At 43.3% G+C, this 20,346-nt stretch overlaps 2 protein-coding genes across 2 annotated transcripts in view; both read left to right on the top strand.

The window, feature by feature from the left end:
• Positions 1 to 1,880: 1,880 nt before the first annotated feature.
• Positions 1,881 to 6,132, top strand: LOC311136059 (leukocyte cell-derived chemotaxin-2-like). Its single transcript, XM_084170122.1, has 6 exons — positions 1,881 to 1,920; positions 2,102 to 2,173; positions 3,388 to 3,708; positions 3,805 to 3,895; positions 4,278 to 4,411; positions 5,331 to 6,132. Exons 2-6 carry the CDS (start codon positions 2,131 to 2,133, stop codon positions 5,495 to 5,497), a joined length of 756 nt encoding a protein of 251 aa, XP_084026248.1. The 5' UTR covers positions 1,881 to 1,920; positions 2,102 to 2,130; the 3' UTR covers positions 5,498 to 6,132.
• Positions 6,133 to 8,641: 2,509 nt separating this feature from the next.
• LOC311136525 (SH3 and PX domain-containing protein 2B-like) overlaps positions 8,642 to 20,346 on the top strand; it is a 118,216-nt gene continuing 106,511 nt past the window's right edge. Inside the window, exons 1-2 of the mRNA XM_084170687.1 lie at positions 8,642 to 8,961; positions 16,087 to 16,167. Of these exons, the coding sequence (XP_084026813.1) occupies positions 8,890 to 8,961; positions 16,087 to 16,167 (153 nt within the window). The 5' untranslated portion in view covers positions 8,642 to 8,889. The remainder of the gene's footprint in view (positions 8,962 to 16,086; positions 16,168 to 20,346) is intronic.

Here is a 20,346-nt window from a genome sequence, read left to right as displayed (position 1 = left end):
CCTACATTCCCTCTCCATGTGGTGTACTGTACACGGAAAACATGTAAGTGGAACACATTAGCTGTGATCCAGCGCCCCCTGTCGGACACATCTGGGAAAAACACTCCTCCCGCCTAACTCCTCTCTTCCCAGAGGCAGTCTGCCTGTGCCCCCTCCCCAAGTCCCTCAGATATGTTTACAGATCGACTCGGCCAAGTGGTCATGACTTGGAGCTGTGTTGAGATAGCTGATTTGCACAAAGCACAGCTCCAATCCATCATGTGCTTCAGCATTTTCACACGGGCAGGTTTGTGAGACAGCTCTTTTCCCCAGCTTTGAGAGAAGTCAGGCTTTGCCAAGTAGCTGCATAGCTTCTAAAGTGGTGAAATATCACAGTGGTCTTTCTTCATTTTGTCTGCCAGTGGTTTGCGACTCCCACGAAATTGCTTCGCCTCAACCTTTACAGGGATTTTTCCCTCTGTGTGCCTTTTCCTTAAAGATTGTGAGGCTTGAATGTCATTTCATGTTGCCCTGCAGTTTGTGAAAGGGAGCGGGGAGTCAAGAGAATTATAATGTATTTCAGGTTCTGGAGCAAGTGGTGCATTGCTGCAACTCGGGGAAGGAGGGAGGGAGTGTAGGGTAGAGAGGGAAGGGGGATTGCTGCGGACACACTGTTGCTAGGAAACACTTGTGGCTTCTCCTCCCCTCTCTCTCTGTCTCCTTGAAGAAGCCAGAACAAACTGACTGAAAGAGGCAGCCAGAGTGAAATGTCACTCGTATCCTCCGAGGAGTTTTAGGGAATGTGGTGCATGTACCGAAAAGTCACTCTGAGCCAACGTACCCCCATCTCTGCCCAGGATGAAGTGTTAGATTACGTTGCTGGCTGAGAGCTAGCTACGGCTCCATTCATTCTCCTCTCTTTTTCCCATCTCTTTCTAATTCCTTGCCATATGGTTTATCAGCATAATACCCCCAAGAGATATTTGATTATCAAAGCCGCCTGGCTGAAAAGGCTCAACTCTCTCTGCCACCAAAACCCCTTTCCTCCCACCACATTAAGATTCAGAGTGTGTCGACACACCATCAAGTGGCCTGGTCCAGTCCTATAACACCCCCAGGGCAGAGAGAGAGAGAGAGAGAGAGAGAGAGAGAGAGAGAGAGAGAGAGAGAGAGAGAGAGACTCTATAACCCCAGCTGTACTAGGCCTAACAGCCTGACATCAAAGAGGCTCTAAACAGATTGCCCATCATGTGCTATGTCCACGTGGCAGCATTTGAATAGCCAAATTAGAGGAGAGTAAATTCATTATATTGATTGAATGTAGTTGCATTGTGTGCTTGTTTCAAGCTAATTATCTCATAATAGATGTTGGGCTGATGCTGGGCACAATGAGCTCGAGAATAATGTATTTTTTATCTTGTTAAGTAAAGCTCTGACAGGGGGCATGCAGCGGTGAGATGTACCCACGAGACTCATAGGCTTCCATCCATACTAATGCTGACATGGCATGGTCACATGTAAAACTGTATTATTGCAGGATAAAACATGTGTTTTGGAGATAAGATTACACTGGTATGGTGCTGAAGGAGAAAACTACTGTTTTGGTTCTGATGGAGAGGTGATGATGCTGAGTATGATGATGATGATGAAGATTACAATGAATAAAAGTCATAGTAGTAATGAATGGCATAGATCTGGTAAGGTTAGCCTGGTTAGAGTAGTTTCTTTAGGAGCGGTAACACAGTGAAGAAGAAGTCCCTTCAGGAGAGAGTGAGAGACTGGCCGGTGGATATGTTTTTTAAATGCCAATATCAATATTGACTGTGGTGGAACGTCCTGTGGCCAGGAGGGATGCATACTCAAGACTGGGCTGACCTGGTTTCACACAGTCTTCTCTTTGTGTTGCCCTCACTGCATCCACACAACTCCTCCACAGAACTGGTAAGCACTGGATACACTTTACTATCAAGACGTAGCTTTACATTTTGGCTATAATAAAGTATCTTAGATCTATCTATTTGAGAATGTATTCAGTCTTCTATTTTAATAAAACTATTCAAAATCGAAAGCTTGCCGAGCATTACATAACAAATTGGTTTCTGTTTCTATCCTTATTTTGGAGGTTTTGGAGTGCCAGTCCAAACTGCCAGAATGCTGTTTAGAATCTCCATGATCTCAGCTCTTCTTGTATGCTGTAAGTATACAGTCCAGTAGCAAATACAGGCTACTTTACCAGCCTGTTAGAGCATGCACCATGCACCATGGAAGAGGGGTTGCATTTAAAAGTGGATTTCAGTCAAAACAATAAACACACTCAGTGCCTAGCACCCCCACAACAACTGTGCATGAAGAGAACCATATTAAGTGGCTGAAAAATGAATGTAAACAAAATCCTCGGGGGTTGCAGCAGGTTATTGGTGGAATTACTGTATTTACAGCATGATGGAGTGTTTCATGCAACATTACATCTAACCAAGGGTGCTAGGTGCTAGCTGGCAGAGTGGCTCTGAAGGACTGGTGAGCAACAAACAGCATCCATCTTATTAGGGCAATGAAACTCTTCCACTGTCTGTCATAGTTGTCTCTTCAGAAAGTAAAATAAGACACTCTGCCATGTAAATAGATGTGTTGTCTAAGTGCCCCTAAACAGGGCTCCTCCTGGTTGTATAAAAACTACCAGTGAGTGCTATTTAACCTAACGACAAGTCCATGTGGACCAGCATGTGCAGTTAGTTGTGTCTGTCCTGTTTGTTCATATCAGGGGCTGCCTGTGTAATCCATTAGGATTGATTTATCTAGAAAAGCAAACCCCACTGCTTTTCCTCGAGGTTACAATGGTGTCGAGTGTGCCAGAGAAACTTGCTTTCTGTAAGGCCTGACTATGCCTTAGTGATAAGTAGCACATTTCAATTACAAGGCCTGTGTGTTCAGGTGCCATGACTGATTGGAAATTCATTGTGGCGTTGAGGGTAATAGAGTTCATGAAGATCCAACACTAGTGTTGAGGTCTGGGTGGGAGCAATGGCTGCTGGTCAGAATAACTACAACCTGACCATTAACCTCTACGCTTAGAAGTTAGCGCTAATTGTGATCATCCTCTTTATGATTTTTCCTGTGGTGGCCCCTGCATACTTTTACTTGTTGCAGGACAAGTTAATTAATTGTGAGGTCCTCTGTAGCTCAGCTGGTAGAGCACGGCGCTTGTAACGCCAAGGTAGTGGGTTCGATCCCCGGGACCACCCATACACAAAAATGTATGCACGCACGACTGTAAGTCGCTTTGGATAAAAGCGTCTGCTAAATGGCATATTATTATATATTATTATTATTAATTGAGAGTGATTGAGAAATCCCCCCCACCCCACCCCGCCCCTCTCTCTCTCTCGCTCTCGCTCTCCTACATCCAAGTCCTGCTGTTTGGTTTTGCTCTTGAACGTGAAAAGCAAAGTAATGGAAGGGTGAAGAAGGATAAGGAGAAGAATGTCAGAGATGTTGTTGAGGTCAAAAGGGATCCAAAAGTGGGAAACAACAAGAAAGGAAAGAAGCTGACCCAAAACAAAAATGTCAAAGGCAAAGAGACAGGAAGTCCAAAAAGTGACAAGGAGCCTTGGAACGACACTGTCTGCTCCAGCATCGGTGGCATCTGCCAACACAGTTCCTACGTCTGTCAGGGGAGGTACCTGAAGGACAAGTGTGCTGTACCTAAGACACACCAGTGCTGTATGCCAGGTGAGACACTACTCTCTGCTTGGTAATTCACATTGGGAGTCTATTGGCTTTCTGTTATATTCAGTGCTAACACAGTCTCATGTCTTGTCTCTACAGCCGGGGCTTGGAGCGTCCTGTGTGCTGGTCACCATAACAACAGAGTGAGGGGTTGTGACGTGTTTGGCTGTGGGGGCTTCAACTCTAGAAGGTGGGAGGGGGCCTATTTTTTTCTCTTTTGGGGACATTTCACAGAGCTTATCATACCTCTCTGAGCTTGACACTGCTCATGTTTAAACCACAGAAAGATGGGTTACATTACATTATTGACAATATAGGTTGAAATATATAGGGTGGCAAGTAGCCTAGCGGTTAAGATTAAGAGTATTTGGTCAGTAACCGAAAGGTTGCTAGTTTGATTCCCCAAAGCCAACTAGGTGAAAAATATGTCAATGTGCCCTTGAGCAAGGCACTTAAGCCTAATTGCTCCTGTAAGTCTCTCTGGATAAGAGTGTCTACTAAAATGTAAATAGGCATGTCTGAATATGCATTTGCTTAAAAGGATCATATGTTTCGTATGTTTTCTCTCACAGAGACGGTGACAGCCTCCACAAGGCAGTGGATGTGGTGTGTGACGATTACAGCATTGTCAACTCCCCCTTCTCAGGTACCCTGAGGGGGCCAGTGGTCGGTATCCAGTACGATGGCGTTAAACTCTCCAACTCCGGTGAGCACTTCATGCTGTACAGTATACACTTGTAGCTTCATTGCCGTAGATTTCCCAATCAGCAAAAACCACACAAGAGACTGGTAACTCAAGGATGCTCCTATACCATGACTGTGAGAGCGGAACCTTGAACAGCACTAACTATTTATTATAACCTTTCTAGATGACCTAGTAGTATGTAATGGGGCATTAGGTAGGCCTATGTTCTCTCCAGGCCAGAGGCTGATGTCTCATTATGGAGGAAATTATGAGGGATTTGGAGGGATAAGCCACAGTAGTGGAGGTGGGTTGAGATTCCACCGAGCTCCCCTTTGCCTTTGACACTTGGACCTGGCTGCTTTTGAATTCCTATCAAAGGCAGCTAATGCGTAATTATCTCCAGTAATGGCCGTCATTAAGGGCACAGCCATGCGTCTGCATTAGCCGTGTGCATCCTTGCCTGATAAGCAGCAGCGCAGGAACGGGTAAACAACATTATTCTGGTCCTCGCTACCTCTAATTGAACCGCAGTATGGGAGGAACACATGTTCTGTCAGACTCTTTCATCTTTCTCCAAACTGTAGCATGATTAGGCCTCACAGGGAACAAATAAACTATAATCTGACTGCAGGGCAGTGTTGAAGAATTAAGGAAGAAGCAGTTTTCCATGGCTTCCTAATGTTTGTTAGTGTGAGAGCCAGTTTTTGCTATCATGGCAAAAGCACAAACCGATCTGGGACTAAATGGGTGTTGTTTATATTATTATTGTTTCACACTTTATCATAACCAGGGTCTGATGTGCATCACAAGACTGTATTGTCCCACTGAGCTAAAGTCTTCAGGTCTTCAGGGAAGGTTGCTCAAGGTTACTCATCATGCAAGGGTTGTTCACCGAGTCATCCCCCTTACATTAACAGTCTTTTCTTAATTTGTATGACAGAGTACTGTGTAAAGATCTTCAACATCCGTCCATACCGCTACATGGGGCCCATCTCTCAGGGGGAGGCCCTGGGTTACCTGCTGCCCCTACAGGAGCGCTTCTCTGGCATCACTTCACACATGGAGCTTCAGATGTGTGACCGCTCCGACCCGTCACCATACATCTGAAACACTCCTGGCCACATGTGACAGGCCTCTATAGACTGAGGCTGGGGCCACAGATACTGACGTTTTGTACTTGTAGATACCGCTCTTATTAAAACTGAAATATACCAGACACACACTTTTTCTGAAACCCAAATACTGATTTCCCTAATAGATGATGAAAAAAACCTCTCTCCACCCATTCACTTTGACCACATCCCTAGTACAATAGATAAACAACAACAAAATGTATCTTGGTATTCGTCTCTATGGTCCTCCAATGTGAGTGAATGGGCCTAGTACAACTGCAATTCTCCTTTAAACCATCAGAGGGCATTAAACAACAAAATGTTCCTAGATTCAGTATTCATAATGTACCACAAGATGATGCTACATCTCAACACAAACCTCTGTGTTGAGCTGAAAATGTATCACAAAAATAGCTCATCCATGCCAACTTCAATTAAAGTGTGTGTAGGGCCTACTATTTGGAAGCACCCGTTAACAAAAAAGAAGGCAAACACAGTGGATAAACAGTACTCCAACACCCTTAATTGTGTGTTTTTCAGCTAATTTTAACAATTGTGTCTTTCTAAATGTATTTGTGTTTTTCCATATATGAATGTACTGGCTGTTCAATAAAAAAGGCAAAACAAACACTCTTTATAACTCACTATTTCTGCGCATCTAATCAATGCTCAACTGAAATGGAAAGACACAGCGACCAAGTAGGCCCTACTATATCAGTAATTCCATGTGCAACAGAGAAGGATTGCATCTTTATATTTGCCAGTATAGAGTGCCCTTCAAACAAGTGGATTCACATCAAGATCAGACAGCTCTGTTTGACAGATGCTGATCTTCTTTTGCTTGAGACGGGCAAAAGGAAGATATAGTCCATGTACTCCTTACAACAAAGGTGCCATTCATTGTCAATCCAGCCAAAAACAGAAAGAAATGTGCTCTGCTTTGCAAGTGAGCTAATTTCAATGCTACACAGATGGTAGAGACAACATAATTTTGGGGCATTTCAAACATTAAGAGCATATTATTCACGGCACCACTCAGATTCAATGCAAATTATAGAAGTGTTTATCTGTCAGATATATCTTGTGGGAAAACGTGCCAAAAGCCATTTGGTCTTTATCACCTGATCAACCTCCTCACAGTAAATATCTGAAATGGGACTTTAGAAAGGATTCCAAAACAGAATCTCTATCACTGAGGATGCCAAATCATTAGCATCTTGTCTTTATCCATTGTATTACCTTCTACAGTTTTGTCAATGCTCTTATCCAGAGCAATTTACAGGTACAATTAGGGTTAAGTGCCTTGGTGGTGGGCACACCGACATATTGTTCACCTAGTCGGCTCGTGGATTCAAACCAGCAACCTTTCGGTTACTGGCCCAACACTTTTAACCACCAGGTTACCTGCCGCCCTGAGCCAACCCATTATACCTGCATTGTTTATATGCTTAGCTCAGAGGTTATACAGTAGGTTTTGTACATACACCACCCACCTGTTGGTGACACACATGAGCAACAGCTCAGCTGCAGCTTGAGTGAGGAGCAGCAGCTTGTGTGAGTTTTGGCTCACCACCACCACAACCTTCAGGGATGGCTCATCCTCATCCATTGATGTGTCACCTATATTTATTGATGACAGAGAAAAGAAGACCAGCCACTGATGTTGCGTTACAGATAAGAGCATTGGGTTTCTACACCCTGCTGTTGGTCTAGAATTATTGTGGGCATGAGGGAAACTTGCCAGACATATGTGTGGTTTAGAAATATTTTGTCTTGCCCATTCACCCTCTGAATGGCACATAATATACTCAATCCATGTCTCAGTTGTCTCAAGGCTTAAAAATAAAAAAATGTACCTGTCTCCTCCCCTTCCTGGCGGGTAGGAGCGTTGGGCCAGTAACCGAAAGGTTGCTGGATCAAATCCCGGAGCTAACAAGGTAAAAATCTGTCCTTCTGCCCCTGAGCAAGGCAGTTAACCCACTGTTCCCTGGGCGCCGTGGATGTCGATTAAGGCAGCCCTCCGCACCTCTCTGATTCAGGGAGGTTGGGTTAAATGATGAAGATACATTTCAGTTGAATGCATTCAGTTGTACAACCGACTAGGTATCCCCTTTTCCCATTGTCCTTCATCTACACTGATTGAAGTGGATTTAACAGGTGATATCATTAAGGGGTCATAGTTTTCACCTGGTGAGTCCATGTCATGTTTTGTACACAGTATATTATAGGCTAATCACACAATAACCAGAATGTAAATTAGTAATAATAACTGTATAGATGGGTTATAACAGTAAAGGCTGAAAATCAGTTAAAATCTGTCTCCTTCCCCACAGCTTTGGGATCAATTCCACTTCATAAAGAAGTGTATCAAAAATAAAAGTTGCCCAAAGACATTCACCCAGTAAACTTCAATATGAGATTTGAACATGCTTATATCCTGGATAATAACCTTTGAAATACTGGATCTCCTCTTTGTTGCTGACTGTGGTGCTCCTTTCGCTTTAAAGAGGCAGCGTTTTCCATCATGAATCTTGCCCTGGAGGCAGCTCTGCAGAGTGGTCACTAGCTGGCACAGCCACAAAGTCATAAAATCTGATTTTAAACCTAACCATAACCTTAACCCTAACATTAACCACACTGCTAACCTTAATGCCTAACCCTCACCTTAAAGTAAGACCAAAAAGCCAATTTTAGTTTTCATGAATCTTTACAATATAGCCAATTTTGACTTTGCCCCATCTAGCGAGAAGGGTGTAAATGTGGCCCGCAATTTGGGGAGTCCTCTTTATACTTGTATTGGTACATTTTTAAGATAGGACTTAGCATAGACTATCAGGGGAAATTCAGAATATCAAAAGTGTCATACAAGCACGACAATACCATGCTAAAGGGGGGCCTTCATGCAGGAACCAATGGGATGCTCGAGGGGGCGTTCATGCAGATGCAGTATTGCCCACATGCAGGAACGCCCCGAATGGCAGGCCGCAATCACACACTATTGTATCTAGCGGAAATCGCTCAGTTTGCCTCCAGGACAAGACTCATCCCAATAAACGTCATCCTGATTTAAAGAGTCGCAGACGGGGCTGGTCGGTGGTGTAGACTTTCCAGTTATCAAACTAGAGTCGGTGAGCTGGGATAGGCTGGGAGATTGGTTCAGAGAAGTTCGGACATAGCCAACTGCGGGACGGGGCAAGAAGAGTAGCGACTGAATATGGGACAGGAAATCTGACGTGGAACATCTACGAAATCGCATTTGTTGCATTCAGCAATCAAGGATCTGACCCACGCGAATGACAAAAAGGGGGTGCGTAAACTTTGTCATTTGGGTCTGATCGTTCCAAAACCGGGCTGTTGTTTTTAGTGGAGGCTCTGAAAGAGAACATCATGCCAAGGCGGACCGTGCACGAAGTAACAGTTCAAGATGTCCAGAAGAGGAGAAATCCGAACAAACACTATGTGAGTCACCAAGTTGTTTTTTCTACAGTAGAGGACCGACCACATCTGTATATTGTAGGAAAGTACATGCCACAAAACCCTTTTCTTCTATTAAAGTTCAGTTATATTTTTTTCGTTCGCTGGCTGCTCTGGTCAGGAAAGGTAAAAACAAAGGGAGTATCAAATTACATTTTACCAAAACAGTTGCTGCAAGAAAAGATTACAGTGCGACTTTGTTGCATTCATCTAAAGAAAATTAGAAGGAAAGATAATTTAATATTTTTACATTTCCAGGTTTCTTTTTTCTTTGGACCTGAACACTTGTCAACATCTTGAAATAACGGGGCATCAGGCATGCACTTCTTTCCAGATTCTGGGTGTAGTTTTACATACAAATTCTAAGACCGTTTAGGCCTATATTAGGCTACTAGTCAAATAATGATAATATAGCCTAAGTTATCGCTTTGGTTTCTGCTCAACTCTTTTGGACACTGCTGGGAATGTACACCTGATTATATAACTTTAATTTTAATAAACATACAAATCACAATACTAATATTAATAACAGTTATTTCCAAAACTGCTGCAACTTGGATGTTATATTACTATTACAGTAAACTAGAGTAAAATTATATGCAGAAAGCTATCCTCCTATCACCTGAGTAAGAACAATGAGATCACCAGTGAGGTTCTGGAAGTAGTGGAGGGCATGATACGTGTCTGTTTTTAGAAAACCTGACACAGACTTTTCCAAACATCCCGAAGACATTGGTCCAATGTCTATTTCCGAATGGTTGAGAGACAACCATATTTATTTCCAGAAGCTGAGAATCTGTCCAAGGTTTGCATTGCCGTATGATTGTTTGGGTAGCCCTGCCTACCAGGCCTTTATACTCTCCTATAGAGGGCTTGCAGTTGCGTCACAAATCACCTAGCAACCGCACCAAGCGCCATGTTGGAAGACCAGAGTCAGTCTGGTGGAAGTCCTCCAATCATCCACATGGCTAGCTGCGTTTTGCTACCACCTGAAACTTCTGGAAGATTGCCCATTATTTAGTTTTTCTAAGGACCCAGAAAACGGAGGCAGTGGGAGAACCTATTTAAATAAGTAAATATATTTAGAAAATGATAGCTACAGGAACTTTGTGTGCAGGCTAACTCAAATGAGCTGCTAACATATTGTTCACTAGCTAGATAACTTTACATACTGTATAGCTAGCCAAGTGAATTAAATATCACCAGCTAGCTAACTTCATATTTGCTAGTTAGCTAGCCATCTTGATGTATTTATTGTTGTAACTTGAAAACAGCCATGGAGGAGGGTGAAAGGATTAGCTAGCAGTTCCAGCTGTCAGAGAAAGGAGAGTAGAAGGCTACTCTGGATAGGGCAGGTACTGTACCTTTTTGGGAGGACATTATAAAAATACTATCCAGTTCCAGTCCCTAGTGAGAAAAACTGAGGACAGAGAGATCTAGCAACATACTATTCAGTGCTGTCTAATTTGAGTATAATGCAGCCTGTTTCTTTGGGATGTTTTCTGTCCTGAGATGCCCTGTCTGCAGATGTCCCAAGAGAATAAGGGTGCTTCCCTGCACACAACCTATTACAACTGGAGCAGGCCAACCCTGCTGGGTGTGCAGGTTTCTGTTCCAGCCCAGCACTAACACACCTGATTTCAATTTAGCAAACCTAGCTAGTTGATAATCAAGTGTGCTATTGCTGGGCTGGAACAGAAGTCTGTTCACCCAGTAGATCGGGGATCAGTGAGCGAGGTTGACCACCTCTGGTATTTACTTTTTTTTGTTCACCTGAAATTATGCTTTAGTAATAATAGCCTACTTGTTACTAAGATGTCTAACCTTTTACATATGAGTTAGCTTACTTGTACACTTTGAAATTATATGAAAGTGTTGATTTTTTGAAGTGAAGTGTTTAAACTTGTTTTAATTGTTAACTTAAAAATGATTATTCAATGTTGATTCATCACAGATCACAATCCTGCAATAAAGAGGGGAAGGGAATCTGTCTCTAATGTCTGGTTCTTTGTTTTATTCTCAAATGAACATGACCTTTTTGTTCAGTCGTAAGCTCTCCAATTAGTTTTATTTGATTGTCACTCTTTTTTCAGGATATCAGCCATGTAAATCCATTTTGCAGCTGCTAATGACATGCAACGCCAATGCAGCCATAGGCCTACTACAGTATGATGGCATTATCCTTATGGGCATTTGCAATGCACCCCTTGACATTGTGCATCTGAAGCAGATAATAGCTTAACTCACACATTGTTTACATATTGTTCAGCTATATGTTCTCAATTTAAAAAACGATACCAGTAGACCAAGTTTGAGGCTAATCATTATACTATGTTTTATACATACCTTGTGCTGACATTAAATTGTTTAGTGCAAATCCAACCCTTGTAATCTACATGGTGAAATGTCTGGAAGCAGGAGATGATGGGATCCTTAGTTTAAAACATAGACACAACTGCTACTACCAAGTTCAATGCCAGATACTTTTCTCCCAGAAGGTCTGAGTGGCACTTGGAGGTGCCACTGTGATAATGAAGATGGTTTGGCTAAGACTATCACAACAATAACATTGTCTAACACCTGATGTTAGAATATTACTTCTTCAGGTCACCTATATCATCAGGGCTCTTAATTGTTTGGTTGTGTTTAATTCATTCAGGTGTTTTTGTGTCATATAAAGATCAAATCTAATGTTGGGCTGGAACAACCAATAGTCAACACAGCAGGTTGTCCTATTCCATTGAGGGCTTTGTCCTATGCTGTAATGTCCATACATGTTCCCTCCTCTTATGAATAAAGTTCTCAACAAGTTATCATTGGGTCAGTGCCACTGGAGTTTTTTTTGACAATAATGTCCATCTCCAGGTTATATGGATGTCATATTGCACAATTTGTGTGTCCCTATTTCATGGTCAGGAGACCTTACGCAGCAGGTTAGGAGAATTAACTTAGCAGGTTAGGAGAATTAGGTTAAGGTTAGGAAAAGGGTTAGGGTTAGCTAAAATTCAAAACATTTCCTTTTGACGTTAATTTGACAAAAGCTGGATCCCTTCTAGCCATGATCCCTTTTCGTAGGCCTAGATAACATGGCTACGTTCAAGACTAGGTCGTTTTTATTGATCTGTTGTTAGTGTCAGCAGAGTAGGCCTAGGCTACTATCGTATTAAAAAATATTATGCTAATGTCTCCAGGCATATGAAGTGTAGTAGAATTGCATTAAATGTTTATCAAAGGGAAACATTTTCCAGTGCAAAGTTTTTAAAAATGTCTCTGATATAGCCTAAATTATGACTATCCAATCTACTCATCACATTAGGAATAGGCTAGTAGGCTTACAGTGCCTTGCAAAAGTATTCATCCCCCTTGGCATTTTTCCTATTTTGTTGCATTACAACCTGTAATTTAAATGGATTTTTATTTGGATTTAATGTAATGGGCATACACAAAATAGTCCAAATTGGTGAAGTGAAATGAAAAAAATGACTGAAAAGTGGTGCGTGCGTATGTATTCACCCCCTTTGCTATGAAGCCCCTAAATAAGATCTGGTGCAACCAATTACCTTCAGAAGTCACATAATTAGTTAAATAAAGTCCACCTGTGTGCAATCTAAGTGTCACATGATCTGTCACATGATCTCAGTATATATACACCTGTTCTGAAAGGCCCCAGAGTCTGCAACACCATTAAGCAAGGGGCACCACCAAGCAAGCGGCACCATGAAGACCAAGGAGCTCTCCAAACAGGTCAGGGACAAAGTTGTCGAGAAGTACAGATCAGGGTTGGGTTCTAAAAAAAATATCAGAAACTTTGAACATCCCACGGAGCACCATTGAATCCATTATTAAAAAATGGAAAGAATATGGCACCACAACAAACCTGCCAAGAGAGGGCCGCCCACCAAAACTCACGGACCAGGCAAGGAGGGCATTAATCAGAGAGGCAACAAAGAGACCAAAGATAACCCTGAAGGAGCTGCAAAGCTCCACAGCGGAGATTGGAGTATCTGTCCATAGGACCACTTTAAGCCGTACATTCCACAGAGCTGGGCTTTACGGAAGAGTGGCCAGAAAAAAGCCATTGCTTAAAGAATAAAAATAAGCAAACAAGTTTGGGGTTCGCCAAAAGGCATGTGAGAGACTCCCCAAACATATGGAAGAAGGTACTCTGGTCAGATGAGACTAAAATTGAGCTTTTTGGCCATCAAGGAAAACGCTATGTCTGGCGCAAACCCAACACCTCTCATCACCCTGAGAACACCATCCCCACAGTGAAGCATGGTGGTGGCAGCATCATGCTGTGGGGATGTTTTTCATCGGCAGGGACTGGCAAACTGGTCAGAATTGAAGGAATGATGGATGGCGCTAAATAAAGGGAAATTCTTGAGGAAAACCTGTTTCAGTCTTCCAGAGATTTGAGACTGGGATGGAGGTTCACCTTCCAGCAGGACAATGACCCTAAGCATACTGTTAAAGCAACACTTGAGTGGTTTAAGGGGAAACATTTAAATGTCTTGGAATGGCCTAGTCAAAACCCAGACCTCAATCCAATTGAGAATATGTGGTATGACTAAAAGATTGCTGTACACCAGTGGAACCCATCCAACTTGAAGGAGCTGGAGCAGTTTTGCCTTGAAGAATGGGCAAAAATCCCAGTGGCTAGTTGTGCCACGCTTATAGAGACATACCCCAAGATAGTTTTTTGGTCTTATTTCTTGTTTGTTTCACAATTTTTATTTTATTTTGCTTCTTCAAAGTGGTAGGCATGTTGTGTAAATCAAATGATACAAACCCCCTAAAAAATCTATTTTAATTCCAGGTTGTAAGGCAACAAAATAGGAAAAATGCCAAGGGGGTGAATACCTTCGCTAGCAAATGCGATGAGAGATGCATGCAAACCTTTGTTATGAAGGTACATTTTTATAGTGAAGAAGTAGCTTCCCCAAAACGTGAAACTCATTGACACATGCTAATAGATAGCCTACAAGCTAGCTAGATAATGTTGGCTAATTTAGTCTTGTTGTTAACACCTGGTTGGCATAACTGCTAAACTAAACTATAAATCGATCAGACTTACCTGTCATGAAATGATCGGAGCAGATCCTGTACTGACAGCTGTCTGGACGGCCAAAAAGGTTTCTTCGGTTTTCTGACAGTTCTTGAGTCTTATCTCCTTGGTGTTTCATGATTGCGGGTTATCTGTAAAAAATATATATATATATATCTGTTGTCTTTCCTGCCTTGTTGCACAAAAATTGACCGTGGTGCTGAATCAACTCGTTTTAGGCACTGTTATCATGACGCTTGGGGTAGCCACTCAGCAGTTGTTGTCAAAATAATTGATGCGGTGGTCTTCCAACATGGCCGCCAGGAGGTGTCGTACATCAACTGGCAACCCTCTATAGGCTACACACTGGGCTAGAAAACCATGGCTTTGGGCATAGGTATTTGGTAACCAGGAAGCATACTACTCACTCGTCTATTCCTAAGGTCATTGTCAGCTCAGAGCACACAAGGCATTGGTGGAATGTTTGAACAAGGGATGCCCTTCTGCACACTTCTGTCTGGGATAGAGAGCAGAAGCAGAATGTGCAGTTTGAGACTGTCTGGCCCATTTGTGTTTAGTCCTGACACCAACTTTTTGTGGAGCAATCTTAACTTCTACAAACTTCCTACTACGAAGATCCTGAGCCTTCAGAAAGATATTGAGAATACCTTGTGTGCACATTGCACAACATGACGAAGCATGCCTACACGATGCAGTATTCTACTTTCTGATGGTGCTTGTGATCAGTGCATCACAACACTGTTTCCATCGCTGTATCCAAGCCACAGCTTTTCTGTTTTGAATTATCTCTAATGCACAGTGAAGGATTAGGAGCTGAGCGTGGGCTGAGGCAGATGGAGGTATTTTATTCCTATTTAAAAAAACAGTCCTCCTATGAGATATGGGGTGTGAGTATTGGATGTACGGTGATAATGATGACTAGTTACATAATACTTACATGCCAATACACAGTGAGCATCGTGAGGTGCAGGATATAAAGTTCTTGAGCTCCTGTGTCTGCTCCATCTGCTGTGTTTACTGGTTCACTGGTTCACTGGTCGTGTGCCATGCGTTGAGTCCTGCATTGAGCTTCCTCCACAGCCTTGTTGTCATACCGGGAAGGCAGGGGAAAAGGGACAGGCCAAGCTGGCCCAGCCTGGGACAGAGGCCAACAGAAGCACTCAGCCAGACACAATCACTGGAGAGTTTCCGTCCGATCACCTCCCAGCCTCTCTTTTGCTCTTCCTCTCTTTAAAAAAAGGAAAGTGTGTGTTGTGCTTGTATGTCAGCCAGCACCAGCAGGCCATTATTGCATGACGACAGTCGACACCCTGCAAGATGTTTAATTTTTTATTCACAGTCTAGTTAGTACTTTGATCTTGGGTGGGTGATGCACAATATTTTATATTTACACAGGGTTGGTTTCACTGATGTCACAAGCAGAATACCTAAGCTTCTAGTATTTCATTACACCCCTAAATTGAAAATATAGTTGAAAATAAAGAAAAATACTGATAGAAACATCAGAAGACAGGATCGGTCAGTTAGGCTGTTTTTGACTATGAAAAAGTCCAGTATTTAGCAATGTAATACAATGTTCTGCTGTCTCATGGTGGTGGTATGTCATATGTCCATGCATCCTTTGTAAGACTAGACTACAATAGTGTTAGCCCAATACGTGAGTAGTAAGCATGATCATTTCCTATTTCATTGGAAATTACGATCTTACGGTGTGGGAAGTGAGTTCATATGAAAGGATATCCCTTCTGTGTCTGTGGAAATGGCAGACATGACACTAAATTAGCACACAATATACCAACTCTATTTACTTGAATGACATCTTCCCTTGAAACCACTTCATTGTGGACTATTGTGTGACCATGGATTAGAAAATAAATCATGGGATTTTACCAATTCCTTACAGAGGTTATTACACTGTTATTGTTGTTACTAAAACAAGAGCATAAATACATGCCAATTGGTATGGATCATGGTCGTCACACCTACCTGGTATGGCTCTGTAGGAAAGAAAGGTTTAACGATAACACCCTTTTTTTTATTTGTAGGTTTACATCATCAAAGTGTCCTGGTCTGATGGCAGCACAGAGGTCATCTTCAGGCGCTACAGCAAGTTCTTCGACCTGCAGGTGAGCTGGGAACTGCAATGGGAAAACCACTGTGCACACCTTGCAGTACAATCATAGTTTCACACTATATGGTTGTGTCTCAAATGGCACCCTATTCCCTTTAGTCCACTACTTTATACCAGGAATTACAGATGAAAATGAGCTATCTAGATAAATCTGGTGCAATGGCATGTTGTACATGGTCCCTGACAAATAACAAAATAAATAAATATTGGCCCTAAGGGCTAAAATACCATTGTAATATACCATCATACAGGTGTACCAATAGGAATACAGTGTTAGTGCCTGGGTCACTGAACCATGTGACTTGGTTTGGTAATTATATGAGTCGATTCGGAAAATGAACTAATTAAATGGAATCCACATTCAGCTTCTCCAGGCTCCAACAGATAACCACAAAAATGTATATTTTAGACGAGAACCACACAAATGGAGGGAATCTCATCAGTTCCTTTTTGGAGGGAGTTCCAGTTCCTTTTTCTGTGGCCATCTGTGTTAAATAGATCATCCAATACTGACAAATGCTATTTCTCCATAACAAATCCATTATTATGTAAATATTAACTACTTACAAAATAATATATTATATAAAAGCATGATATATCATGGTTTGGTAAGGCTATGAATATAAGACTATAAACAGTTAGGGCGGAAAGATGACCGTAATCTCTTTCAAAATCTACACTGTACAAAATATCCTGTTGTTTTTACGATAACTTACTGGCAGCCAGTTAACGTTACTGTAAAAAAGGTACAATATGTTACCATAAATTCCAAAGAAACTTTGGTTTAACAGTACATCACTGTAAAGTTTACTGTAATGTGCTGTTAAACCAACATTTATTTGGAATTTACGGTAACATACTGTACCTTTTTTTACAGTAACTTACAGGTATCTGGCTGCCAGTAAGTTCTGTAAATGTCTGTGTTGAGTCACCATGGCACCTTTCTTTTGAGCACCTGCCAGACACATTTGCCAATATGAATACTTGGTGTAGATTGTGGAATATGGTCTGAGTGTAGATTACGGTAAGCAGGTAGGCCTATTGGAGGTCATATGAAGTCAGTGAGTATTTTTAGTTGGGGCATTCCCTCTTATGTTTAACCATGTTTTCAGCTGCTTCATCCTCTGTTGACCGCTCTGGGTGTGCTTTCAGAGTGGCGAGTGAGATTCAGATATGCCTTATGATTACACCAGATCACAATCTCCTGGTTTGGCACATTGGTTTGGCACATTGGTTTGGCCCTGGTACATGAAACTGCCAGGGACTGGGGTAAGGGGGGCGGTATCAGTCTCACTGAGAGGAGGTCTTATGACAAAAGGGAAACTGTTTATTTTACCATTCATTGAAATAGGCTCTTATATTAGGCAGTTCCTGTAAAGCTGTGGCTGGAAGCTGGCTGACCATCTATGACGGTGGCTGGTGGTGTCATCTTCTGAGAAGCATGGCCTAGGCTGCATCCCAAATGGCACCCTATTTCCTGTAAAGTGCACTACTTTTGACCAGAGCCCTATGGGCCCTGGTCAAAAGTAGTGTACTAAATAGGGAATACAGTGCCATTTAGGATGCGAACTTGCACAGTGAAGGAGTGATGAGTCATTTCATCTGGCTTCTGCTGCTCCTATGCAGCATTAGCCAGATGCACTGACCCACCAGGATGCATCTCTCTGAGAGCCTGTCATGGCTGGTGTCAGTAGGGACATAAAACCAATGCGCTGGCCTGCCTGGGCTGGAAAAGTGCTTCCCACTGTGGAATACATCACCTGGCTGCGCCACTAGTGGACACTTCTCTGGTATTGTACTGCTATTGTAAAGCATCAATGGAAAAATATGCTCTCTGGGTTCACAATAAGGCAATCATTATTTTGGAAACTATTATCCCCCCCTCCAGCCCACCCACACACACCCCCTGTTCCTTTCTTCCTTCCGCTGTGTCTCGCTGGGTCATCATCCTTCACTCTTCTGATGTCACTGCTGCCTACCCTGCTGTCCATCCTGGAGACAGCCATTGTTGAATATGAAAGGTTGAGATGAACAGATCGGCTGGCAAAAAATGGTCATACTCCTTAATATTATATCGCCACAGAGACAGGCTGTCTCATGCATCACATCCTGTCAATAGTGGCTAATACTGTGTGAACCAGACCTCGGCAGAAAATAGTTGTATTTTGTAGTTTATTTGAAAATACCAACTTTTCAAATAGTTGAGGTAGTCGAATAGAGGTTATATACATTTACATTTACATTTTAGTCATTTAGCAGACGCTCTTATACAGAGCGACTTACAGGAGCAATTAGGGTTAAGTGCCTTGCTCAAGGGCACATTTACGTCATTTAGCAGACGCTCTTATCCAGAGCGACTTACAAATTGGTGCATTCACCCTATAGCCAGTGGGATAACCACTTTCCAATTTTATTGTTTTTTTAATATTTTTTTTTTTTTTTTGGGGGGGGGGGGTTACTTTATCCTATCCCAGGTATTCCTTAAAGAGGTGGGGTTTCAAATGTCTCCGGAAGGTGGTGAGTGACTCCGCTGTCCTGGCGTCGTGAGGGAGCTTGTTCCACCATTGGGGTGCCAGAGCAGCGAACAGTTTTGACTGGGCTGAGCGGGAACTATGCTTCCGCAGAGGAAGGGGAGCCAGCAGGCCAGAGGTGGATGAACGCAATGCCCTCGTTTGGGTGTAGGGACTGATCAGAGCCTGAAGGTACGGAGGTGCCGTTCCCCTCACTGCTCCATAGGCAAGCACCATGGTCTTGTAACGGATGCGAGCTTCAACTGGAAGCCAGTGGAGTGTGCGGAGGAGGGGGGTGACGTGAGAGAACTTGGGAAGGTTGAACACCAGACGGGCTGCGGCATTCTGGATAAGTTGTAGGGGTTTAATGGCACGGGCAGGGAGCCCAGCCAACAGCGAGTTGCAGTAATCCAGACGGGAGATGACAAGTGCCTGGATTAGGACCTGTGCCGCTTCCTGTGTAAGGCAGGGTCGTACTCTCCGAATGTTGTAGAGCATGAACCTGCAGGATCGGGTCACCGCCTTGATGTTAGCGGAGAACGACAGGGTGTTGTCCAGGGTCACGCCAAGGCTCTTCGCACTCTGGGAGGAGGACACAACGGCGTTGTCAACCGTGATGGCGAGATCATGGAACGGGCAGTCCTTCCCCGGGAGGAAGAGCAGCTCCGTCTTGCCAGGGTTCAGCTTGAGGTGGTGATCCGTCATCCATACTGATATGTCTGCCAGACATGCAGAGATGCGATTCGCCACCTGGTTATCAGAAGGGGGAAAGGAGAAGATTAGTTGTGTATCGTCAGCGTAGCAATGATAGGAGAGGCCATGTGAGGATATGACAGAGCCAAGTGACTTGGTGTATAGGGAGAAAAGGAGAGGGCCTAGAACTGAGCCCTGGGGGACACCAGTGGTGAGAGCACGTGGTGCGGAGACAGCTTCTCGCCACGCCACTTGGTAGGAGCGACCGGTCAGGTAGGACGCAATCCAGGAGTGAGCCGCGCCGGAGATGCCCAGCTCGGAGAGGGTGGAGAGGAGGATCTGATGGTTCACAGTATCAAAGGCAGCAGACAGGTCTAGAAGGACAAGAGCAGAGGAGAGAGAGTTAGCTTTAGCAGTGCGGAGAGCCTCCGTGACACAGAGAAGAGCAGTCTCAGTTGAATGACCAGTCCTGAAACCTGACTGGTTTGGATCAAGAAGGTCATTCTGAGAGAGATAGCAAGAGAGTTGGCTAAAGACGGCACGCTCAATAGTTTTGGAAAGAAAAGAAAGAAGGGATACTGGTCTGTAGTTGTTGACATCAGTGGGATCGAGTGTTGGTTTTTTGAGAAGGGGTGCAACTCTCGCTCTCTTGAAGACGGAAGGGACATAGCCAGCGGTCAAGGATGAGTTGATCAGCGAGGTGAGGTAGGGGAGAAGGTCACCGGAGATGGTCTGGAGAAGAGAGGAGGGGATGGGGTCAAGCGGGCAGGTTGTTGGGCGGCCTGCAGTCACTAGTCGCAAGATTTTATCTGGAGAGAGAGGGGAGAAAGAAGTCAAAGCATAGGGTAGGGCAGTGTGTGCAGGACCAGCAGTGTCATTAGACTTAACAAACGAGGATCGGATGTCGTCAACCTTCTTTTCAAAGTGGTTGACGAAGTCATCCACAGAGAGGGAGGAGGATTCAAGAGTGA

Source organism: Coregonus lavaretus (assembly GCF_964263955.1).
Source record: "Coregonus lavaretus genome assembly, chromosome: 10".
In the NCBI taxonomy this organism is placed as follows: domain Eukaryota; kingdom Metazoa; phylum Chordata; class Actinopteri; order Salmoniformes; family Salmonidae; genus Coregonus; species Coregonus lavaretus.
The sequence above is the reverse complement of the archived record's forward strand: the minus strand, read 5'-3'. Positions and strand labels throughout refer to the sequence as shown.